The sequence below is a fragment of the Sceloporus occidentalis genome, unplaced genomic scaffold (genome assembly GCF_023333645.1).
Source record: "Sceloporus occidentalis isolate IW3139 unplaced genomic scaffold, rSceOcc1.0.p SCAF_5, whole genome shotgun sequence".
NCBI classification, from domain to species: Eukaryota; Metazoa; Chordata; class Lepidosauria; order Squamata; family Phrynosomatidae; genus Sceloporus; species Sceloporus occidentalis.
Window position 1 is genome coordinate 56,386,686 of NW_028316985.1, and position 26,278 is coordinate 56,412,963.

Sequence of the window (26,278 nt, forward strand, 5' to 3'; positions counted from 1 at the left end):
CCAAAATTGAATTTTGTATTTAGACTTGGGCCCCATATCCAAGATATCTCATTACGTATGTGTATGCAAATACAGGTATTCCAAAAATAGAATCATAAAGTTGGAAGAGACCCCAGGGCCATCTAGTCCAACCCCATTCTGCCATGCAGGAACTCTCAATCAAAACACCTCTGACAGGTGGCCATCAATAATAATAATAATAAAAGATTTAAAATATTTTTAAAAATCAAAAATACAAAACACTTCTGGTCCTAGAATATGAGATATGGATAAGACATACTCAAGCTGTATTAAAATATTTGTAAAGCCAAAAGAAATAAAATATCTCTATTTTTTTTTTAAAAAGTCATGTATTTCAGAAATCACAACATTGCTTGAGTACATAGATTATTTTTTTTCATGTTATATTTAAGAGAAATGCAAACAGTTGCTTGAAATGTTTACAAAATACCAACAGAAAGCAAAAATGAGCATTCAGTATTTGCCATTAACTTACCAATACACAGACTTCGCATAAAATTCAATATTATCAGAAAAGTCTCCGATTTCATCCTTGGCAATACTCTCCAGCCAGTCTACCACCAACTGAAAATTAAATTAAATGTACAAATAAACACAAAATAAGACAATCCACTTTCCTCTAGCATACATCCTACCTTTTACTATGGAAAATCAAAACTGCTTCAGCCCAATTTACTAGGAAAAGTCCTCTAGGCCCAACAGTAAATACTGCTGCAGGCTCAGAACACATATTTGTAAGTAAATAATGTGTTCTGAGCCTGCAGTCTAATCCACGATTCCTTCTTCAATATTTTAAGACATTCTGAGAGAAATCATCCCTCTGTTTCAATATGGATTCAAGTTGAGATTTATTAGAATAAAAAATTCCTAAATTGCCTTCAAGAATGATTTTAAACTGGAGGGCTAGGGAGTGAAACACCAGTTATTTCTTCCTTGTATCTTAAATTTTTGAAACTAATGATCCTGGCTTCTTGCTAGACCTTCCCTTTGGGATGGGTTTTTGAAATGTATTTGTGATATACAGCTTCTGCTCTTAACTGCAGAAGTGGTTCCCGAATGCAATACGGGGGACAGGGCATTTGTTTTACAAAATACCAGCAGAACCCTGCCAGGTTCCATCTCCCCTTCATGTTTTAACATCTGCACCAGAGATGGAGAACTCTTTGGGATTAAGGGGTGGGTCCATAGATATTATTTATATTATCTATTATCTAGATGTTATCTATCCATATATATTGATCCAACCATTCACAGCTTGAAAATATTTACAAAATATAAATTCCAAAAAACAAACTTTGATTTTGCCATTTTATATAAGTGACACCATATTACTACACCATTGTTTTAAACAGGATTTGAACATTCACAGATTTTGACATCTATGGGGGGTCCTGGAACCAAACCCCAGTAAAGACTTTGTAAAAAGAAGCTTCTTTGTTAGAGGCTTTATTAACTCAGTTATGTCTGTAGCATCATTCCTTGGCAAGCTTGTTTTATGCTCTGATAACTTCCTGAATGGATTCCTGCAACATTATAGCTGAGCTTATCCTTGAAAATGATTTCAAACGTTTAGCTCTTGCAAAATTCAGTACACAGAGTGCATAACGAATAAATTTAGATGGATTCTGAAAGAGCTATATCCAAGTCCAGTTCAAGGTACTGATGTTCACCTGTAAAGCCTCAAACAGCCTGACAACTAATTGCTTGGAAGAGTGCCCTTCCCTATAGTAACCTGCCCACACTTAAAGTCTGCAGAGTCAGAATAAAGACAAGAACAGAATCTTCTCAGTAGTGGCATACTAACTGTGGAATTTTACCCCACCGACATATGACTGCCACTGACAATACAAGCTTTTCAGCAGCTCATAAAATAGTTGACCCAAACATTTTAATTTAGGTATACCTTCTAACCATTCTTCAACTGTATTATAATAAGAAATATTATAGAACAATACAATATTAATGTCTATGACTATACTTAGCCATTGTGTGTTTTATTATGTATGGCTTACTGGCCAGGTATCCTAAAAATGTAGGGCAATTTAGAAACATTTTATTGAAACTAACAAATAGCAAAGCCCTGTATTTAAGTATCTTACATAGTTGCCAACACTCATGAATAAAAAGAAGCTGTAGTATAGCTGTGCATTTACCTATTTTAAATATGTTAAGATAAATATTGTAAATGTTGTTAAGTACAACAAATCTGTTTTGCTTCTCTACATTAGGAAGAATGGAAAAGCATTTGCCTCCTACCAAACAATCATATGAACTAATAAAGTCTGGCAATTTATTCAGAAGAATAGGTAGCCAGATCTAATGCATATTTAATTGGAAGCAGATACAACTGGGTTAAGTGGATGTATTCAAAAGTAAGTGCAGCCTAATTCTTAAAAAAAAAAAGCATTCTTTTAAATCATACCTGACTTTGTCGAACCAATGAATCTCTCTGGAACAGGTTGTTTACAGCAGTCTTTTCACTAGCATTTATAACCTAGGGAACAATACATTCATCTTCAGATGAGTGATCAACAAATAGTTTTTGTTCAGCTAAGTGACAATCTTTTTTCTCTTGGTTGCATCCAGTGGAATAGGATCTGTAAGCAAAGTGGATTCCCCCTTTCTGCTGTAACCTCCTCCCTAAGACTAGTCCAGAGAATGAGAGGGCTTCATGAAGATTATAGTACATGTGAGTGGGGACTGCTATGGGAAGGCAGATTTCTTTTCTGTGAGTAGGAGTCCATTTGCACAGTGCTCTACTTAAATGTTTTGGACATTTAGATAATATTTGAGAATTTCAAAGCTATTTTAAGTATTTCATTCCATAGCTTCATGTCTATGCTCCATTACATTTCAAACAGTGCAACACTTGTCATGTGTTTAGACTTGAGCCAGTGTGGCATAGTGGTTTGAGCTGGACTGTGACTCTGGAGACCAGGGTTCGATTCCCCCTCAGCCATTAAACCCATTAAACCTTGGACAAGATCCATGTTCTCAGCCTCAGGGGAAGGCAATGGCAAACCTCCTCTGAATAAATCTTGTCAAGAAAAACCTATAACAGGGTCACCATAAGTTGGAAACTAAAGCACACAATAACAACAAATCCTTTTATAGGAAATGATTGTAACAAAACTTACTGCAACATCAAACATGGTTTCATCTTCCAAAGCAGACTGTATCCTATCCCTGGATTTAAAGGAAAGAGAAAAAAATAATAATGCAGATTAGCATTACATGTTATTTTTCAATACCTAAAAACAAATGAAAATATTTGGACATGATTCTCACAGTCATACGTACACTGTCTATATACAAGAGATTCTCTTAGCTTTGTTTCCCCCTTCTTCCACCTAGACTTATCCAGTGTTATGGAAACTGAAAGATCTCTTATCCCCATGCAGGCCCACATTGTCTTGCAAGTTATATTTCTTACAAGTTCTACTCAGGGCTTATTGGGATTCTCCATGCCAGAAACAGCTCCTGTGTATCTGTATATTTTCTTTTGTACATATCTTCCAAAATAGGTGACACTGCATCTTTCACTCAACTCCTTTATTCTCCTATTAATTCACTACTATCTTCAAAGCACAACTTGACAGTAGTCAAAAATGTCAACATACAGAATACAGGGAAAAGGTAGTCTAGTAAGAATGGCAATAGTTTCTTCACACCAACTATACTAGTAAAACACATAGCAGAAGAAGGAAAGGTTGACTTCTCCCTAAGTACTGAATCTCTTTTTCCCTTTAGCAATTGTGAGTAATTGGTGATCCTTCCAGATATTTCTGGATTCCAACTGCCACCAAGGCCACATGACCAATGGTCCAGGATAAATGGAGCTTGAGTCCAAATATCTAGAAAGGCAGATCCCACTTTTGTTCTAGTAATTCAATGAAGAGGCTGGATATCGTTAAAACAAAGGTGGGGAATGTGGTTCTCTAGATCTTATTGGAGTGCTATTTTCATCCCTTATCATGGCTACAGGGATAGGGCTAATGAGACTTGCACACCAGCATATGGAAGGAGACATGTTATATACATTCCAACTTTAGAATATTAAGACCATTTGATCTGAGTTGCTTTTCAGCATCTGGAATTAAATCATTTTATTTCATAATATTTTGTTACTGAAGCTGTATTCGGTTTTGCCTTGGGGTATTGCCTAGCTCAATTAACAATTTATTTACAGATAAATGGGTTGTTTAAATTTATTAACAATTTATTTACAAAAAAATGGGTTGTTTTAATAAAATGTTGCTGCTTTTATGATGTTATTCCACAAATATCAGTGTCAGTGACCTGAAGACTGAAATTTTATTCTTTTTAAATAAAAATTTCTAATCAAGCTAATAGCTAGTTAGGCAACTGGGCAATATGGTTTAAAAACACAATATGTAGGCTGCACTATTCTCAGCCTCAGCGGAAGGCATACAAACCAATTCTGTAAGCAAGGTGGAGAAAAATTGTAACAAAACAGAGGTTTGTTTCTGTGAGAGGCCAGACAGGGAAAGGATGCGACAGTAAAGAATAGATAGTGTACAGATAGGATAGTCAGCTAGAGGAAAGAACTGACTGGAAGTTTAAAGAGCTAAAATTGATTGGGAATTGCAGAGTTAATATATTGATTACCTATGTCTTAATAAACTTCCACTTGTTTGTTTTTACCATTTTCTCCATCTGTTCATATTAAATTTGGAGGAGGGCTAGTCATGCTAACCACAGCAAACCCACCACCACAACATAGCCCACATAAAAGGGGTCAGCCTGAGGCCCAAGTACCCAGTCTAGGAAGGGATTAAATGGGGAACAAAGACAGGGTGAGTAACAGGATTCCAAGTGTTGGAACTTCAGAGCCAGCCTGTCAGAATCTGTCATACCCTCTAAACAAATTTTGCCAATAAAATCCCAGATTTTGCATTGCCAGAAATCAGAAATAACTTGAGGGCACACAATAACAATATCCCACTGAACATGGTGAGAAGCCACTAAGTAAGAACACATAGGACAGCACTGCAAGCTTATGAAAAGCTTTTGAAAAATCTGCATAGGTCCCTACACAGAAAAAAAACCACTTTGTTTTCTTACTGTTTCACATGCATTCAGTGCTGTCTTATAAGACATAAAACATATATAATTCATGGAAGCATCATATATAATCTACACTCAGGTGTCTAGATCTGCAATCTAAAAGACCACACTATACTAAATTAATGAGCGAAGGGCAGGGAACCAAGCATTCTTTGGGGTGGTTTACCTGTAAATTGAGGACACAAGTCTCCATGTTACCATCTCTTGCTTGAGAAGCCACAACACACTGGCAGTTTTTGAAAATTTTTGTTGTCCAGGAGTTGCTCGGTATACTATTTTTTGAAGAATGTTTACCTGATATTTAAAAATCAGAAACCTTCATTTAGTCTACATTGTTTCACCTAATACATAATATTTTATCATCCATAAAATAGTGTGTATATGTGTATCTGTAGCTGGCTTTATAGCAGAGTTGGGACTCATACAGCCTGCAGGTGTCATGCACTCCCCCTGACACAGGCTATTTTGTGCTACCCCAGAAAATCCCCTACTGAAAACAGTTCAGGGGACAAAAAGGGACTGCATCTCCTGGAATCCCCAGGAGAGGCAATTATCCTTTAAAATAAGGTGCCTCTCTCCTTTGTCTTGTTTAACAAAATGTTTGTGTTATTGTTGGTTTTTTTTACAAAACTGGAAATGCACTTGTAACCACTTTCAGTTCTGGGCTGAGGGTTTGGAACAGGTGCAACCTGTGGTTGGTCCAGGGCTCAAATGTTAGCCTCATGAGGCTAGCCTGTTCTCTCTTTCTTCACAGTGTAAGCAGAAAAAAAGAGATGGGCAAGGTCCTGTCCGAAGAAATATACAGTCAAAAGTGCAATATAACAAGTAGAAAAGAGAAATGGAAGAGCCATAGATAAACTGCCTTTATGTTGCGTGCTCAACGCATCATATGTCATTTAACACTTCCTTTACAGCCAAAAATACCAAGTAGCTACTAGCTTCATCTTAAGCATATATGCTTTAATGTTTAATGAATGCCACATCTGCTGTACAAGTTCTGTAATTATTCACTGATGGGAAATTACTAAATCAAGTAATGAATGAATGAGTTAAAATATAACAAAAACAAAAAATACCTGGCTACTGCAAATATCTTCATACTCATCTGTAAGTTCAAAAATGGTATTTGAAGTGTGCTTTAACAACAAATGCAGAAAATCGGAGTACATGCTCCTAGTAGCTACAGTCACAAAAGAGAAAAAAGTACATATTAGAACAGCTTTACTTTTAAAAATTCTAGCTTGTAATAAGGTAATGTTTAAATTATTTTTTCTAATAACTGTACACACTAAGTACTACATTTCACAGTGGATTATTGTAGCAAGGTGTCCTGAAAGGTTTTTAGAATGGTAAAATGAGTGTCTTCATAGGATGATTCTAACACTTCTTAAGTCAGAGTTATAACATGAATTATTCACTCATAATAAATCCAAGTCACCATACCAAAACAAAATAACCCACTGTTGTCATCCCAAGTATGTAGTAATGCATATGTGGTTTGCCTAACATCTTCAAGTGTATCATATGTATATCTGAGACACTTAGCATTATACTAAATATGGCCATTTCCCTAAGGAACTGTTTTTCTATAATTGTAAAACAAATCAAACTGGATGACCTAGTGTAAACCACTCAGACATAAATTCAGTCACTCATTTCAGCTACAGAAGACCCACTGAATTAATGGGATTTACATTATTATTATTATTATTATTATTATTATTATTAACCTTTATTTATGTGTTCCATTCAGCAGGTCTACCCTAGCTGGACCCCACAGATTATGTAGCTCATTAACAGAACACCAAAACTGTGCTAAATATGTATGTAAAAAAAGCACAAAGGTGAAAAGTAATCTCATACCTGCTTCCCCAGGATCATCCTCATTCAACAAAACAGCACTCTTAGTGACATCTTCTGTTGCACTGTAGTCTAAATTTGTGAACATCACTGAATGTGGAGGAGTGAGTGCAGTTGTGCAGTCATTGTCATCTAACTGAACAATACAGAAGAAAGAATAATGAAGGATAAAGAATAAAGCCTGGATTCAAATCCAATGGTTTGACAGTATAATAGTTTATTATATGAATTATTGTTTGGTAATGAAGTCAGTCGAGCCAAACAAAATAAATGTCTTTACTAAAGTCATGGTGAAAACAGGCACTCTCTCATACATCCTAGGAACACTAGACATGCCTAGAAGTAAGGTCAATTTTGGGAAAATCAGTGCAGGATAAAGTGCTGAGTCAAGAAACATTGGTGGATGGAGAGACAAGAGAGCCACAGGAGGTCTGCAGTGTGAAACAAGTGTTGGACGAGGCAGCATTTGCCTCCTCTGTTTTGGGAACAAAGTTTGTTTTGTTGTAGAGAAAATCCTGCCACATGAGGAATCAAAAGAGAGGATGCAGAGAAGATGGAATGGCAGTGCTAGAATAAAGTCTGTTCTACTTCTTGGCTCTGCTCTAGGTGTCTAGCCTTCTTCATCTCTTCAAAGTGCATGTGTGAACAAGCAAACAAAAATGTCACTCAAATACAGCAATCCCAACTTCTGAACTCCTTGCGTCTCCCACATCAGTGACACACACCCATGCTGTGGACTCCTAGACTCCCTAAAAATGTATTGGAAAGAAGAAAAGTTCCTTCATGACCATCATTTCTATCTACTAATGCTTTATATTCATTAATTATTTGCCACAAAATTACATGGCTGCCACCAAAACATGTTATTTTATTAGCTCATGAACTGAAAATAAGACACAACACTGTATCTCCACACACACCCAGAAACAAACAGTAAAATGCCCCCTAAAACATTCTGAGCAACAGGAAAGTAACAGAAGCCCTTAAAAGCTTTAAGAAAAAGAAGCCCCACATTGCTTATTGTCCTTCAAGGACTGTAGTGTCAACACAAGATATTATGGCATGCAAAATGATAGCAAAACTATCAGCAATGAAATGTCAACCTTAGCAAGAGTATAAACAAAGCCTGCATCTTCCATTCATTCAAAGACTGAAACTTTCTTACTTTGAAAACATGACAAGCTTTTGTAGCTTTCAAGGTGAAAGCTGGGACACTGTAATAGTTGCTAGCTGAGGAGCAGTTACTTTACTAGCAATAACTACAGTCAACAAGTCAATGATGTCACAATCACATAATGGCAGAGCTTTTCATGTTTAGTCTCCAAAATGAAAGCATGTTTTAGCAGTACGCTAGAGCAGGTGAGGTGATAATTCTGGTTCTTCAAGCTAACTATATAACTCATTCCTAACTATTATAAATATTATTAATCTGATACAGCTTCTCTAAACTAGGGGATAGTTAAAATCAAAACCGCTCTTAAAAAGCTGTTTCATGGGAAATGAAAATTAATTAATTATGGAAGGGAATATTGTTAATTTTGTATGATTTTATGCTCTATAATGTAATTTATAAAGTATTATTAAAAGAAAAAATTTGGCCACTCTTTATATTTCTCCAGCAGTAAAATCAAGATGTGATTACTGATAGTTATATAAGAAAACTAAGGCCAATGAGAAAAGAAGTAGTTATCAACAAGCTCAGAGAAACCTTAAACAACAAAAATCATACTCGACTATAAGTCGACCTCATGTATAAGTCAAAGGCAGGTTTTGTGGCCAAAGTTATGGATTTTGCCATGACCCATGGATAAGTCGAGGGTTAAACTTGGAGGCTCCTGTGTGTGTGTATGTGTGCGTGCAGCAAGAGGGACTTTCATTGAGGCTTTTTGCTTCGACGTTTCAGCTTTTGTTTCAGCCTTCACTCCCCAGACAGTGAAGAGGGACTCTTAAACAAACAGCAATATTAATCAGTCACCCAGGACTCTTTCTGCTTGGCTCAAGAGAGAAACAAACTGCATGGGGAAATCTGAAAGAGCTGCTATCACATTACCATAGTGACCCATAAATAAGTTGACCTGGGCTTTTATCTTTGAAAGATTATGCTACATCTTTCTCTCAGCCAGTCTCAAAGATGCTACAAGATCCCTTTGCATACTGATACAGACTAACATGGCTATGTCTTTGAATTCTACCTCCACAGAAAGGAGAATTAGAACCAATTTTAGGAAAAAAATAATAATACTATACTGCTAATCCAATTAGCTTCTGTCATTAGCTATCCAGAAGAATACTCCACTACAGACAGCAGAATTTACTTTTCAGTAAGCTTTTTTGAACTAGACTGTATTGTTAATGGTGTGTAAGTTCACTGTGAAGGATGGGAGATTCAGCTGTCATACATACTCCATGCAGCCCATTCCAAGTTAGCATGTTCTTACCATAGATAAATTTCCAAGACGCCCAGGAGTATGCACAAGATAAGGAGATTTCCCCCCTGTGCCCAGAATGGTAGACATGTTTGGTTGCTTCATTGAACTCCGGCTTTGTGGAGTAACTGGGGAAAAATATTACAGTATTTTTTTCAAAGAGAAATAGGATCAAGTCATGACATTTGTCAGTCTCTCTAGTGAGATAAATAAATTTCTGTACTTGCATTACAAAAAGAACCATTTTCTTGTGCTCAAAACTCTTATCTTTAAAAGATACTAACTTAATTGAATTTTGACTGAGGGAAAGAAAAACACGCTATGTAAACATTTACAACATTAGTAAAATTCCCGAAATAAAACAAGCATTTGAACTGTAAATAAAGCAGGGCATTAAGTACAAAAGAGCTTACAGGGGTGAGAATATAGTCCTGGAGTCCTGGGAACTGTCACTCCTCTTGTTGCCATGCCACTTAAACTGTCATCTAGGGAAGCAAGGACTAAGAAAATGGAATCAAGTTAAGAAAATAAAGTTTCTACATTGTGTTTCATTATCCAGAGATCTCTGGCTATAACAGATCTCATGACAAGATCATCTAGGCAGGGCCACCTCTTTCTTTCCCTCTCTTCCTTTTTAAATCCTTTCCCCAAATCCATCTTTTCCACAAAACCTTGGCTGAAACTAGATGAAGTGGAAATTATTTTTTAAAAAATGCAAATTATATCAGATGGGAGGGAGGACAGATAATAAACAGAGAAAGATGAAGGTAGCATTTACACTTCTCTTTCCTGAAGGTGAAACAGTCTTTTCTGAAGATATTTGTTGTTGCTGCTGTTGTGTCCCTTCAGGTCCTTTCAAACTTATGCAGACCCTAAGAAGAACGTATCATGGGATATCCTTGGCAAGACTTATTCGGAGGGAGGGGTATCCTTTACATCCCTCTGAAGCTGAGAGAGTGTGACTTGCTTAACAATGGCCTGCCGGACGAGATCAATCAAATTACCAACTTAAACAGCTTCAAGAAAGCTGTCAAGACAGATCTCTTCTGGCAGGCCTTCCCGGAATAGCACTTGGCCAAAGTGATCTCTCCCACATTTGCTAGGATTTCACCCACTGTCTTTGATTTTAATGTTTATGTAATTTTAATCCTTAACTGTTTAATTCTTTTTAAGGGGGGGGGAGATATTGTGTATATATTGTTGTATTATTTTAATGATATACACCACTTTGATTGTCTTAACAAAAAGCGGGCTATAAATAAAAGTTCTACTATTATTATTTATTAACATTACCCAGGGGGTTTCCTTGGCTGAGCAGCCATAGTCCAAAACTCAAAGTACTACACCATGCTGGCTCTATGAAGGTAGAGTAGACCCTTGTTATACGCTGGGGTTTGGTTCCAAGATCCCCCGTGGATAACAAAATCCGTGTATGCTCAAGTCCCATTAAATATAACGACATAGCAAAATGGTGTCCCTTATAAAAAATGGAAAATCAAAGTTTGATATTTGAAATTTACACTTTTTTGGAACATTTTCAAACTGTGGATGTTTGAATCCGTGTATAAAAAATCTGTGTATAAGAAGGGCCAACTGTATTTGCTTTGGGAGAAATCCCCCCCAAATAAATGTAAACACATAAAGAGGGATGTGGTGTCTTAGTGGTTAAGATGCCAAGTCTGATGATCGGAAGCTTGGAAGGTTGGTACTTTGAGGCCTGAATGCTGCATGATGGGGTGAGCTCCTGTCACTAGTCCCAGCTTTTGAACCCAACAGTTCAAAAGCATGCAAACACAAGTAGATAAATAGGTATCACTTGGGTGGGAAGGTAACAGCGTTCGGTGCAGTCATTCTGGCAGCATGACCACAAGAGTCATCTTCAGACAACACTGGCCCTTCGGCTTAGTAATAGAGATGAGCACCAACCCCTAAGGTCATTTACGAGTGGACAGTCATGTCAGGGGACTTTACCTTTAAACACATAAAACAACTTCTAATATTTAAACACAATTAAATTAGGGAGTTAAAAAAACCTACTAATAGAGAAAAGGCATCACTCAATAAGCTAGCAGTTCCTGAAAGCTTGTTTGAGTACAAAGGGCTTTTGCCTGCTAGGAGGAAAACTGAGTCCTTGTCTAAATATACATAAAACTGCATGTTTAGCATTCTTCTTCAAGTGACGTTGTTGTTGTTGTTGTGTGTCTTGAAGTCATTTCTGACTTATAGTGACCCTATACATACATATAATACATTTTAACTGTATTTCCTGAGATCCCTAGCCATTTCCTTGGTTAATATAATAACCTTGATGATAAAATTCAGATTAGAAGAAGCTCCCGATGAGAGATAATTCTGAGGATGTTTTTGTTTATGTTACATACATACAATTAAGAACAAACAGGAGTAACTTACTAGAATAAGAATTGTATTAGAAATGCAAACATTTGGACCACTCCAACAGGCATTATTATTATTATTAATATTAATATTACTGTAGATTTGCATTAAAAAGGATACTAGAGACTTTTTTCTGAGAGCTCTGCTTCCAAACTGGCTGAGCCATTTCTTGTGGAGAAGACATTCCTAAGAGAGGGGGGGGGGGGGGAGAACAAATGAAATCATTAAATCCTTTATGGCACTTTAAAGCAGAGCAACTGGGCAGAGAGCTTTGTCTCCTTTTCCTCAATGGAGGGGTGGCAGTTGCTTTAAATGAGAAACATAAACAGCCAGAGACACTAAAAACGGAAGATGATAAAGCGAGGCTGACAAAGCAGCACAGAATAACAACAGCAACGTAGAGAAACTACAAATCCCAGGATTCCACAGCACTTAAAAAGCGGTGTCAAACCCTATTATTCCTGCAGCCCTTAAGACTCTACGAAGGAGAAGCCCTCTGCTGCTTTCCGCAGGCGGGAAAACGCATTTAGTCCCTTGACACGCGTTAATAGCGCGTTCACACGTTCAACGGCACTCACTTGCCTGCCTCCAGACAGCCTCTGCTCCATAAGACTTCCCGCCCTCAGGGTGCGCTTAACCATGAGCCGGAAGTAAAACCCAGAAACCGGAAGCACTTCCTGGACGATCCCTTGGGAGTGAGGGACGTGTAGGCGCTCTAGGAAGGTTGCCTAAGTAACTTAGCCACATGCATCTATGTTTATATACCGGAAACGCCGTCTACTGGGCTGCACGCTGTCGAGTTTGGTATGAAAGGGTAATGTAGAGCGCCGCTCACAGCGCCACCTGCAGGCGAGGAGGACCGCTGACACAGGCGCAGATGGGGAAGGAGCCTATAGAAGAAAGGAGGGCTCTGGCCCAGAAGGTTAATGATAATAATAATAATAATAATATAATGTATTTAATATATGTTAGTGTATTTATTAATATATGTGTCTATATATCATACTAATAATATATAACTGTTGTAATCCGCTTTGTTGATTCCTCTGCGAAAAAGCAGAATATAAATAATAATAATAATAATTATATTAAATACATTATAATATTAAATTTATTATCATTATTATCATATATATATATATATATATATATATATGATTATAGTACTGTTAAGTGTAGTACTTAAAGAAGGACTTTATTGGTGGTGCCCAGCAGTCCTTTGCCCACAACGTTAATAATAATAATTGTAAAGTGTGTGTGTGTATGTGTATATATATATATATGTATGTATGTATGTATATATAGAGTTGTAGAATAATGTATTTAATATATTAGTTTATTAATGTGTATGTGTCTCTGTGTGTATATATATATATACATAATATACTAATGTAATATAATAGCTTTTATTAATTACTATTAATAATAATGAGTGTGTTTTAATGATGAATTGGTCACTTAACACTGTCAAGCCCTCTGAATTGAATCCCTAAAACCAAAACATACAGAAAGTTAAAACGTTACTAAAATATACATTACTACATTACTATTGGTACTGAGAAAATTTAAAACAAAGCCATTCAAAAGAAGAATCATTTGTGTGTAGCATTGGGGGAATAAAGGCTTATGTCCTTGTTTGGATCATCAGTAAAAAGATGTGTGTTTTGAATAATAATAATAATAATAATAATAATACCAACCCTAAGGCAAGCCTATCACAGGGTTTTCGTGGCAAGTTTAATCAGAGGAGGTTTGGCCATTACCATCCTTTGAGGCTGAGAGAGTGTGACTCTCCCAAGGTCACTCAGTGAGTCTACATGGCCAAGCAGGGATTTGAACCCTGGTCTCCAGAGTCATAGTGCAACGCTCAAACCACTATTCCACACTGACTTAATAATAATTACTATTAATATAATAATGCAATTATTCATAACTCATTATTATATACTAATGTCATAATAATAATAATAATAATAATAATAATAATACCCACCTCTCCCTATGGATCCAGGTGAGGAAGAACAACAATTAACAAACATACGACTTCAGTTAAAAACATATCAGTTAAAATGCCCATCAGTTTAAAATGACAAATAAGATACACGCTTATTAAAACAATTCACATTTAAAATCATCATTTGACATTCACAATTTAAATAGTATCTGGATAAGCCTTCTGGAAGAGACTGATCTTCAATGCTGTTTTAAATTCAGACAGCGTATTCAGCTAACGAATCTCTTCCCGCAGCTCATTCCAGTCTAGGGGCGGCTGAAGAGAAAGTCCTCTGGCTAGTCCTGGCTGACTGGAGTAAATGCCCACCAGAGGACCTGAGTAGTTTTTAGCAAGTTTTTTGGGCTATGTGGCCATATTCTAGAAGTTTATTCCTGACGTTTTGCCATCATCTGTGGCTGGCATCTTCAGAAAATGCTGGCATGGAAGTGAGTGGGATGGAGATATGTATACACACACACACACACACACACACACATATACTGTGTGACCCTAGGTTGGAAGGAGTGGTTTGCATGTTCATCTGTGTATTGTTCTGCTGTTGAATAGCAAGGCCTCAGGGTCAGAGGATATGCAAAAAGGGGTTGTGTCTATTTAATTAGTTTAAATAGATTGTGTCTATTTATTTATACATACATACATACAGTGGGCCCTCGGTATCCGCGGATACCAAAATTTTTATATACTCAAGTCCCATTTACTTCAATGGTAGCGCAGCCACGCAGCCGCCTCCTCCCACCTCACACACCATGCCTTCCTCTTCCTACCACCTCACCTTGGTGCGCATTCCTCCTCCTCCTCTCCCTCCTCCTCCTGCTGCCATGCCGCCTCTTCCTCCTCCCCCCCACTAGCTTCCACAGATGCTCAAATCCGCAAATGGCAAGTCCGTGTAAGGAGGGCCCACTGTATATTATATTATAAATAGACACAATCCCCTTTTGCATATTCTTCCACCTTGAGGCCTCTTTTCCTTCTGCTTTACTTAAGCCTTATTGTCTTTTTCAGTGAGTCATGTCTTCTCATGATATGGCCAAAGTATGACAGCCTCAGTTTTGTTAGCTTGGCTTCTAGGGAAAGTAGAAGTCTTGATTTGCTCTAGGACCCCTTATTGGTCGTTGTAGCACTTCATAATATCCATAGAACTTTCATCTAGTGCCACATTTCAAATGAGTTCATGTTCTTCCTTTCAGCTTTCTTCACTATCCAGCTTTTACAACCATGCATAGAAATGACAAGTATGATGGCATGGACAAGTCTAACTTTAGTATTCAAATGTTACATCTTTACATTTCAGGATCTTGTTTAGTTCCTACGTAGTTGCCATTCCAAATGCTAGTGTTTTGTTTTGAATTTCTTATGCCTCTCATCTTTCCTTAAACTGCTTGAAGATATTCATCTGTCATCTGTCGAGGTTTCACTGGCTTACATGTTTTTTATGCATGGTTTTTATACAATGTTCTGTTCAGCAATCTAGCAGTTGCATTTCAGCTAGCTGTAGCTTCTGAGTTGTCTTCAGAGCGCATTGCAATAGTCTACTTGGTTACATTCACATCAACTATTATGACTAAGTTATCCCTGTGTGGCAGACCAGTTGGAGGTGGCCCCAGGTACTCCAAGCCATGGAATCCACCGGGACTATACTGATAAATATGGATCTAAGAATACTCCAAAACTAAACATCTACACAATTGTTGCAAAAAGAGCAATTCTGACAGAGGACCTGCCCCTCAATTTTACAATATAGCTAGAGTAAGTTAAACAGAGCTGCAGCTAAGGCTCGCACTGAAACATACAGGTTAGATTCTTGTTGAGGATACATTTGTGTCTGTGTCCTTTTTGGATGGTGTTAAGAAGGTATTCAGTACCTCCTTGCACAACATTTAGCACCATCCATAGCAGCTTGCATGTACCAGGATGCTACTGTGACCATTTATTGGCTAGAAAGGGATAGCAGGAGTACCCTGGCAGCATTCCAATGTAGTTTTATAGACAGATGAGTGCTGGTGTTTCCCTCTCAGATCTCATCATTCACTAAAGAAGATAGGAGAAGGCACAATTTCTTTAAAATCTTATGGAAAAGGTAGGATTGTACATAAAAGGTTGACCAGAAGGATAATATATACAGGTGTCTGGCACAATATTTCATATTACTTAGAAATACCATGTGCAGTTATCATTTTCTAAGAGGAAAATATGTACTTTTCAACAAAAATGAAATTTTAGGGCCAATTCTATATCTTGCTGTTGTGCCTTTGCTATCCCAGCATAGCTAAACAAGCTACATGTCTTTACTGATCTCCTTACCATTCCTGAACTTCATAAATGGAGTGTAAGAAGAAATCCCTTCTGCTCTAAAATTAAAAGCCCAGTCAAGTGATAATAATTAAAATCAATTAAGGTATGAAATATGAAAATTTATTAACCAAAACCACCTTTATTGAACTGAAGTGACTAGCTTGAGTGGAAATGTTGCCGTGAATGCGTCTCCAAAATTAAGTTACTAATAAGACACAGTGCTGAGAAGTCAATAAATGTTACATTACTATATTGGTTCTTTACTTAAAGTCTAGTTCTCTTGGATTTTTGCAAAAACTACCAAGAGACTGCTTTAATGGGCATGGCTCTGTGCTATGGACTTCTGGGAATTCCCAAAATTCCATAGCATGGAGCTATGACCATTTAAGGGGTCTCAAACCGGATTCTTTCTGCGGTGCAGATGCAGCTTGACTTTTGGTTAGGATTGGGTTTTAGGTCACTAGACACAAGCCACTTATTCAAGAGTACAGTTGTTCATTGAGATGAAATGAATTAAGGGGCTTTTGAAGTCAGCAAAATCTTTCCCCATCTCATTTCTAAAGAGAAAGAATCCTTATTACTGAAACCAGATGCTTCTTTATATCTAGAAAATCTAGACAATGTCAGGACCCTTCCAGTTTGATCTAAAGAAATGCAAGGTTTTGCAATATAGCTCCTTGGAGCTTGTGTGTGTGTGTGTGATTACAGTTAGAGAACAAAACTGCAATTTCACTGATGCTCTATAGCCCTGTAATGAATGAATAAATGAAAGAAAGAAAGAAAGAAAGAAAGAAAGAAAGAAAGAAAGAAAAGGGAATATATTGTTCTAGTCTTGGAATGAAAAATAAACTAAAATAGTGTTTGGAATTGGCAGAATATATTCCAGGACAACAGGAAAAGTTATTGGGATATTTTTAAAACAATCCCTGAGAACTACAACAAAAAATTCTGCAACATCCCAACACATTTGCCCGCTTTGGAGAAGTCCTCAGAAAGCTGAAGAAACATTTGAAGTCATGCAAAGTAGAGTCACAAATAACATTAAAATACCTTATGAATTTACTATCATGCAATGCTTGACTACTATCTAGAATATTTTGTTAGTTTGTCTTGAAGACATACCTGTCCAAACAGCCTGCATCATTAAAATTTGGTTTGCAAAATTCAAAGATTGTTTGATTTTACCAAATTTAAAATAAATATTCCAGGATGTTTGTACTAACATATTAGGATGTGCTCAGTTACCATGTGAAATTATAACAAACTCTGAATGGTAAATTGGACATATTAATCCTAAAACAGAGTTATGAATCTCATTATGAGATATGTTTATATGATGTAAAATTAAAAAGTGGTCAGTGCTGTACTGGGACTTTGAAGAATTCACCTTTCTTAAAACAGATACTCAGCAATGGTGGTTGATCCAATTCCAGAAAGTTGTGTTGAAACAGGAAGTTATTGGAATATTAGTGATTAGCACAGCCTTGATGGCTTATTAGTTAAACTGGGCTAAGTGTTATATAAAAGACAAATAACAGTTCCTTGCAGTTCTAAATTCTTTTTGTCCAAGTAATGTTTTAACACCTTGTGGTTGACATCAGCAAGAGATACAAAACATTCAGTTACAGCTAGTTGTAATGCAAGCCCTTGCATGGCAATCCAAATTTATTGAACTACTGATGCTAAGTCATACAAAATTGCACCACTTTTAATTAAGGCTTTTAGTTTACATTTGGCCACCTCAAAGCAGTTGTAACATTAGGTTGGTCAATTTAAATACTGTGGCTCCCTGTTGGATTTTACACGCAATCTTTACACCCAAACGTTAATGCATACAAAGCAACAAGGCATTGTTAAATAAATCAGCAAAAAGGTAATTACTGCAACTTAGGCCCTGGGACCAATTACACATGATTAAAATTACTTCCCACATTCACATCCACAGTACTCGTCCACCATTTAACATCTCAACCAAAACATTACACATGTAAAACAATCACTAACAGGCAAAAGTACTAAACCTGTATATTTGGTATTGCAAATACACTTATGCATGAGCAAGCAAGGGAATTCACAGTGAGAATCTACAGCTGCAGAAGCCCAAAAATGATTTACAAAAAATTGTTAAATCATTAAAAAATTGTTTTAAAATATACACTTCTTGTTGTAGACCCCCACTGTACACACAACTATAAACATTGTTCCCTATGTAAACAAGGAAAAGGAAACATACAATAAAAGGTTGAAAAATCTGGACATTTCCTTCCCAACAGATATTAAAGGCAATGTCTTTAGGCAGACATTATACTGAAAGGACTCATTTTAATAAGACTAGATCACTGCCTCCACAGGTTTTTATCCTAAAATTAAAAAACTAGATAGCTGTTGTGTTAATCAAAGCGCTTTTGTACAATACAATGATGATCCTGTATTTCTTTTAAAAAAGTTACAGTAAGCTACAAATACCAATGAAGCAAAGTTATCTGGAGTAGTCTATATAGGAGCTCTTTGGACTTTCTTTTATTACGCTAAAATAGTGGTGCTTTTAGGATTTACATTATTGTACTCTCCAATAGGAAGTATGGGTTTGTTGCAGGTACAGTACAGTTTTCATACATGTACAACATTGGTGGATGAACAATGTCTCTTATCTGTAATACTGGATGTAGGCTCTGGTTTTACCAGTTGCATACACATAGATCATTTATAAGTAAAAATCTCTTGTGACACTGGAAAGTGATTAGAATGTGCAAACTGATGTAGTAGCTGTCATCCATTTCATTAGGGTACCACCACAGGAAAGTCCATTTAAGATGTTGGTAGATTTAATAAAGTTGGAACGCTGGCACTGTTGTAGTCAGCAACAGTTTTTCAGACCTAGAGCAATGAAGAAAGAAACCAGGAAGATTTAGCACTCAGATAGCATCTAGGCAATGACGCAGAATCACTGTGTTATAAACATTTCTTATTTCAGGTGGCAGTCTGGCTTTTCATCCTCCTGGTGTTTAGTATAATTCATCTGCTATGCTAGGATCTTCAAACAAACTGGATTAAATATTTATAATAAAAATCAAACCCAGAGAAAACATGAACCAGAAAGTGTTCTGAACATCCACAGACTTTGAGAACTGAAATATGTATAGATAATCCATGTACGTCTTTATATTCCACTTCTATCAAGAGGGTGAAAATTTTATGCTGGGGCAGGCAACTTCCCCAGATGTGGAGGCCATACAACTTCTCTGCCAGACTCAGGCTGCATCTTCACCCCATTTGTTTACTTTTTTACTGAAATTAAAATATAGTTATTGCTATATTTTGTTTTAAACATAATTTTGAGAATGTGACAACAGTATTGGCTGTACATGTTGTCCAACTGGCTTACATTTTGATGCTAATTGCATGTGCATGCTTAATCACTCATTCATTGGGTAACAGTTTCAAAATTTGTACTAATATTCCCCAAAATAGACTTTGTTTTACTGTTATTTACAGTGTATAATATGGGGTTCATTATCACCCCAATTTCTCTCTCTCTACTTAGCCTCTGTATTATTTTCACTTTCCCATATTTTTGAGTTTGTCCTTAATCTCATGTTCTTTCTTTCAGACCTAACAATTGACTTGGATCACAACTATGTCTCTCAGAACAGAGTTTTCCTACCTTCCTCTTCTCACAGCATAAAAGTTATTTTGGGGGTGCTGTGAGCCAGTAGTACTCATGCAATAGAGATTCTTGAGAAGAGCAGAGATCAGAGGTCATTGAAGCAGAGTAAGGAAAAAAAGCATAAAAATCAGAGACTCTTCTATTATGAACAGAAATGCCTTCTGCTTGCACAGGGGTATGTTTGGAACTAAGATACATCCTACATACAGGTTACAATTCTTCATCTGTAGCCAGTTTTGTACCCTCTTATCCCTCAAAACCAAAATTTAAAAGATCAAAACCATTTAATGCAAGACATATTTCAAACAATCAACTTGATTAGCACTTCAAAAATAGGCTATGAGTCTTTCATTATCTCAGAGGGGCGATTGTTCTCAGAGGGGCGGAATACAAATAAATTTTATTATTGTTGTTGTTATTATTATTATTATTGTTTGCTCTCAGTCTTACCTGGCTCAGTGCTACAGTACACACATGTATTAAAGTAGCTGACATGATGACTTTTTGCGTGCTTTTCCAGGCACAGGTGTTTTTCTGTTAATTTGTCGCACAAGGTCATAAAAGATCTGTAAACAAGGAGTATCATATATGAAACATTTGACAAGTTTAGTCATTTTTAGATTTCAAAAAGCTACAAAGATGAAAATGTTTTACTGTGAAATGAGAATATACCAAAAAAATCCCAAAACAAACCACCACCACCAAAAAAAATAAAACCTTAGGCTTCTTCCTGCACTGCAGTACATTGGGATATCTGCTTTTTCTACCACTATAAGATCGCCTGATCCAATTTCAACAGATGTCATAAGTGTGCAGGCTCCCAATTAGAATGAATATTTATTCCCTTTCTGGAAATCTTGCACAAGAAACCAAAAATACAATTTGTAATTGGGTGGACTTGCTGTTTTAAGTCTCTATAGATTTGTATGTGTATGGTAATGGATGCAATTCTATTAATTAACCAATTATTAAAATATATCCAGGGGTAGCCTGGATATGTATTAATACTGCAATTTTGGGGGCACAGTTGCAGGACATCCACGTGACATCTGTTCATTTATGAGGATTTTTCTCAGATTTTTTCTTTCTTTCAGCCACTGATAATCAAAACACCTCCCTGATTCCTCAACACAGTTTAAATTCGTTGATGGTTAAAAAGCATTTGGGGGGATTTGATGCTTTTAAACGAGAACTCCTGTTGGGTAGCTCAGGAAACCCCTGAACTGGTCACATCAGATCTAAAAACTAGTTTGCCAATTCTAGGGATGCATGTGTTGAAGGCACTTTTTGGGGTGGGTGGGAAAACTTCAGGAAGTGCAAAATGTTCCTCCCAAACTCTGTTATAAAACATTTTCCAACCATTTAATTACTAATCTTTAAAAGATATAAACTTCAAAAAGAATATCCATTTTTGCCTTAGCACCACAAGACACTGCTATGAGGCCAATGAGTGTATTTTAGTAAGCATTTTTAAAAGCAAGAGTCCAATGGTTCTACAAACAGACTGGACAACATGTCTAACTCCCTCTGTTCCACATGACAAGAACAAGCAAGACCCTTTGAATTCTCACTTCAGTTCTCCGGGAACTGCAGGGACCTACAAGAAGGAAGGTCCTATTTGTGTCTTAAATGCACCCTGTTTAGATTACTGTACAACAGGTTACTTTTTAAAAGTGTTTGGAAACTTCTATTGGTCAAAGCACCACAGTGTGACTGATGATTAAGGCTGGTAAATGCTACTAATGATTCAATGGCTGCTGGCCTGTTTTTAGGTACAATTCTAAGTACAGCCTATGACTATAAAGCCTTGTCCAGTTTAGTCCAGATTATATGAAAGAATGTATTCTCCCATATGTCTGGGGTCAACTGTCTTAGTCTGTTCTCAGACTGAGAAACTATTTACCATGGCAGGCTCCCACCCTGCAATCCTCCTACCAGCAGGCAAAAACATATTTATTTAGGCATTTGGCAAATGAGAAGTTAAGGGGCTTTTTTACCGTGGAAGTACTTTAATGTTCCTCACTGATGTGTTTTAAACTGTATTTTTTTTATCTAATTGATCTAAATCCCAGAACAGACCCAATCTATGGGAACTTGTTAAATCAACATTCATAGAATATCCAGTGATTTGATGGGCCTACTCTGACTGAGACTAGCAAATGGATTTAGGTCACTGTGTTTTGAATATTTGAATTTGTTTGTTTTAATTACATTTTGTTGTCAGCTGCCTTTAGTTCCACTTTTGGGGGGAAAGGTTGAGAAATAAATCCAGTAAATATATACAGTGCGCCCGCGCCATACGCGGACTTGAGCGTATGCGCTCAAGCCGCGGCGCGCGCGGGGCAGAGCGTCCCATTCAATTGAATGGGCGTGTGCGCCCCGCACGCGCCCGCGCTACCGCGCACAAGCCCCATTGTTTCCAATGGGGCTCGAGCATAGGCGGAATTAGCCTTACGCGGAGGGATCCGGAACGGATCCCCCGCGTAAGGCGAGGACGCACTGTACTTTCTGAACACTCAGATTAACTACTACTACATTTCCCCACAATTCATGAAAGGATAGTTTATGTTCCTTCTTCCTGGACTTCTTTGAGACTTAAGAGAATCACCAGTGATCACAAATATTGCCTGACTATCAAATTAAACCAAAATACTTACTTCAAATCTTAAAGACCATGCATCAAAAATAAATTTAGATGTCTAGAACTGCTAATTAGTTTTTTGAAATCCACATTACAATTACAGGATAGAAAGGCTGCACTACGTCAAAGAAGATACTAATGAAACTATCACATTAGAAGGATATAAACAACAACAAAAATTATAAAGTAGTAACATTCAAAATCTCAATCCAGAAACTCTAGGAAAGTGCAAACAGCACTGAAAGCTTAATATAGGTTGAACAGCCCTTATCTGAAATTTCAAAATCCAAAATACTCCAAAATTGTCCACATGGGTGGTTAACATAGCGATACCTTTGCTTTCTGATGATTCAATGTACACAAACTTTGTTTCACGCATTAAATTACTAAAAAAAATTATGTATAAAATTACCTTATGGCTATGTGTATAAAATATATACAAATCATAAATAAATTTTATGATTAGACTTGGGTCCGATCTCCAAAATATCTTATTATGTATATGCAAATATTCTAAAATCTAGAAAAATGTGAAATCCCAAACATTTCTGGTCTCAAGCATTTTGCATAAGAGAGACTCAACCTGTATTAAAATAATATTTGTCCTTCATTCAAGGAAAACTAATTACACCTATAACACATTCTTCTGACATAGGCCATAGCAGTTTACACAGCATTTCCAGACTACCAAAGTCTGAATTATCCTGTTGATTTCAACAGGACCTCAGCACAAATCATACCCTATGTATAATTTAATGTCAGAAGATTAATATTATGAGCAATAAAATAGGAGCTGTTAATGATGACTACATGGCTGCTGGATAAAACAAATACAGTTCAATTAAAAGCTTAGAATATTTATCCTTACCTCATTAACATTTATCTTTGATTTTGCAGAAGACTCTAAAAACGCACAGTTATTCCACTGTCTTGCTAAATTCTGTCCTTGTTCCTTCCCCACAACTCTTTCATCTTCCAAATCGCACTTGTTGCCAACCAGAATCATTGGTACCTGAAATAATAAAGAGTAATGCATAAAGATTAAATAAGCATATTGAACACCTGCTATTGTGGGAAATGCCTAGAGAAGTGTTTTCTCTAGGAACCTCTAGGTTTTCCAGCAAAACTGTATGGTCAACTTCTGACAGAGTTGCACTAGAGGACCTAGAGAGAACATATTAATCAAAACTGCAAATAATCTGCAAAAGCCAAAGCCACAAATGTGGAGGGCCAACCGTAGTTCTGTTTTATCTCAATATTTAGAGAACTGAAAGTGGGGTAAGGGAACTGGAATTCATTTATCTAGTTCATAACTGGAGAAAATGCCCCATGGGGATGCGAAAGTTTCATGGGATCATAATGGAGAATATACTGCACGGTTCTTATTCAAAAAATTACCTGGGGACTACCAGGACAATTTAGTTGTCTCCTGCCTTGATCCCTCCACATCAGCATCACCCAGACAGGTGATGCTATAAAGTATATTGCAATATACAGCAACAGAGTTAATAAAAATCTTGACAAGTTAAATTGCTAGATGGTCTTAACCTATCATATGATATATTTTTCTGCAAAATGTTTTGAAGATTGTTCCCTTCTAGTGAAAATTTAATGTTTCTAGGCGTGTTCATTCAAGAAGTGGTACCTATATATATATCTCTAAGTAGCAAAAAAATCAGGTTATTTTTAATGGGCACTATTGATTATCATAAACATTTTAAGACATTTTAACCTTCTGAAGCAAGTGCCGTCACTACCTAGCAACAGTCTCATTTGACAGTTCTTCCTGTATTGACATTTGGGGTTAACAGGAGAAAAAATAAAATCAAAATTCTCTCAGTTCAACTCTATATATGATTTTTAATTCTTGCTCATTGCTTTGCTTATTTTCTCTTGTCCCCTTTTGAAAAAAATCCTTTAAGCATGGGTGGGAATCATACAGCCCTCGAGAGATTGTTGAACTATAAGTATCAACATTCCTCAGCATTATCTAGAATGACTAGGGTAGGTGGGAATGGCAGTCCAACAACATCTGGAATGCCATCTCATTTCCACCCATGACCTGAAGAATATCCTCTATGTATTTTTTAGTCTCTTTTATTTCATTTAGAGCTTTGCAACAAGTACAACTACAGCAATTATGAGGCTACTATCCATAGATTTCTGCTGAGTGGTCACATTTAGAATTGAGAAGCAAGGAACCCATTATTACCCAGATAAACTTATTAAGGTAAATTTATGAAGACAATCTGTTAGTCATTTCCCTAGAAAGTTTTGTAACCTACTCACATCATCAGTGTCTTTAACTCGAAGAATCTGTTCCCTTAGATCCTGTAAGTCATTAAATGTGGATTGTGCTGTAATGGAATATACTAAAGCAAATCCTTGACCATTTTTCATGTAGAGGTCTCTCATGGCTGTAAACTGTTCCTGTTAACACAAGGATGGAAATGGAGAACTCAGATTTTGACAAAAGCAACATGACTTTGATAACTCTGAAGACTAATCACACAACTGGCTTTTTAAAGCCCAAGCCTCTTCCTAGTTTTTAAAAAAAGAAAAAGTGGATAACTATTTTTATGATGAATTTTGCATAAAAAGTGAAACGTTAATATGTAACATAATGCAACAGGGGTTTTCAAGGATGACATTTTTTCCCTTTTTAATCCCTTTCCTATTTTTATAGCAAACATGAGTTATAAATAGAAACAAAACCAGGTATGTTACTCCTTCACAGGTAAAATAACTGTTTTGTATAAAGAAAGGCTATGTTTTTCTATACTGATTTATTCAAATTCACATTCTTTTCAGTCATTTTACTAGTCCAGACATATACCAGTTTTTAAAAAGAGCAGCCTGGAAAAGGCTAAATCAAGAAACAGCTTTACATTCCAAGATTTTACACATAATTAGCATCACAAGAGAAATAACTATGCAATAGTCTTTCAAACTTCTTGAACACAGCTCTGTGGGCCTGTTAAAAATATCTCATCATTAGTTTGCAGTGCCTTCATTCCACCCCTTTTAAAAACTATATGATGGACAGTGTGCCCTTAGTATATGCGGGGATTTGTTTTGGATGCCCCTGCATAAGGGAAAAACTGTGGGACCTCAAGTCCTATTTGTTTCAATGGCTGTGCATGCTACAGGCACACGCTCCGTTATAACATCTGGGGCTTGCCATCTGTGTAAGCTTAAAGCCGCAGATGACAAGCCCACGTATGGGGCGGGCACATTCTATATGCTATTGTATACAATAGCGTATCCTGACAAATCTTTAAAACAATACTCAAATAAAGCTAAAAACATAACAGTCCAACTAAACTATTTTTGGCTACTGGGAGGATAATAAATTTGCACAGTATATAAAATTAATATGGCAAATTTATTGTCAATAGCTCACATTTCAATTAAGAAGCTCACTTAAGGGAACAACAATTTATTTTTTTAAAAATCCACATCCGGCACTTTTATCAGTCCTTCTATTTACCACTAATTCCACTTGTTTCTACCAAAATGGTACAGCAGGATAAGTTATTTGTGCATTAATGAAAAACTACAATGATATGCTAAGTATAGTCAGGAAATGCTAACAAAAATTTAGACTATTTTAAAGCCTAACAGTATTATGAGTTGGCCTGCAACAGTTATGTTTTATTTTACATACCGTTCCTGCTGTGTCTAAGATTTCAAGCATACATTGTTGTGCATCTACTTCAACTTGCTGTCAAAAGAACAGAAGCAAATTTGTACTGAAGCATAGATCATGAAATTTCAAAAACTCAATTGCTTGCATTTACAAGTTATATCCACAATGCACAAGGTTTTGTCCCTTACCATATTCAAAGCAAATGGCAGGCTGTAAGAGAGTT

The 26,278-nt window shown here is 36.6% G+C and overlaps 2 protein-coding genes across 5 annotated transcripts in view; both read right to left on the bottom strand.

Annotated features, from left to right (window-relative positions):
• Nucleotides 1-12,466, bottom strand: part of NUP107 (nucleoporin 107) — a 30,005-nt gene extending 17,539 nt beyond the window's left edge. The window contains exons 1-10 of one of the 2 annotated variants that reach the window (XM_089524154.1): nt 12,371-12,466; nt 11,913-11,978; nt 9,809-9,895; nt 9,408-9,523; nt 6,973-7,105; nt 6,186-6,289; nt 5,276-5,403; nt 3,159-3,207; nt 2,444-2,515; nt 497-585 (exon numbers count right to left, since the gene is read on the bottom strand). In XM_089524154.1, the coding sequence (XP_089380280.1) occupies nt 497-585; nt 2,444-2,515; nt 3,159-3,207; nt 5,276-5,403; nt 6,186-6,289; nt 6,973-7,105; nt 9,408-9,523; nt 9,809-9,895; nt 11,913-11,976 (842 nt within the window). In that variant the 5' untranslated portion in view covers nt 11,977-11,978; nt 12,371-12,466. The remainder of the gene's footprint in view (nt 1-496; nt 586-2,443; nt 2,516-3,158; nt 3,208-5,275; nt 5,404-6,185; nt 6,290-6,972; nt 7,106-9,407; nt 9,524-9,808; nt 9,896-11,912; nt 11,979-12,370) is intronic. The other variant, XM_089524155.1, reaches the window with a different exon arrangement.
• A 5,264-nt stretch (nt 12,467-17,730) lies between these two features.
• RAP1B (RAP1B, member of RAS oncogene family) overlaps nt 17,731-26,278 on the bottom strand; it is a 37,728-nt gene continuing 29,180 nt past the window's right edge. For 2 of the 3 annotated variants that reach the window (XM_089524156.1, XM_089524157.1), the window contains exons 4-8: nt 26,074-26,130; nt 24,696-24,836; nt 23,275-23,418; nt 20,216-20,331; nt 17,731-18,975 (exon numbers count right to left, since the gene is read on the bottom strand). In XM_089524156.1, the coding sequence (XP_089380282.1) occupies nt 20,245-20,331; nt 23,275-23,418; nt 24,696-24,836; nt 26,074-26,130 (429 nt within the window). In that variant the 3' untranslated portion in view covers nt 17,731-18,975; nt 20,216-20,244. Of the gene's footprint in view, nt 18,976-20,215; nt 20,332-23,274; nt 23,419-24,695; nt 24,837-26,073; nt 26,131-26,243; nt 26,266-26,278 lie in introns of all 3 variants that reach the window. The other variant, XM_089524158.1, reaches the window with a different exon arrangement.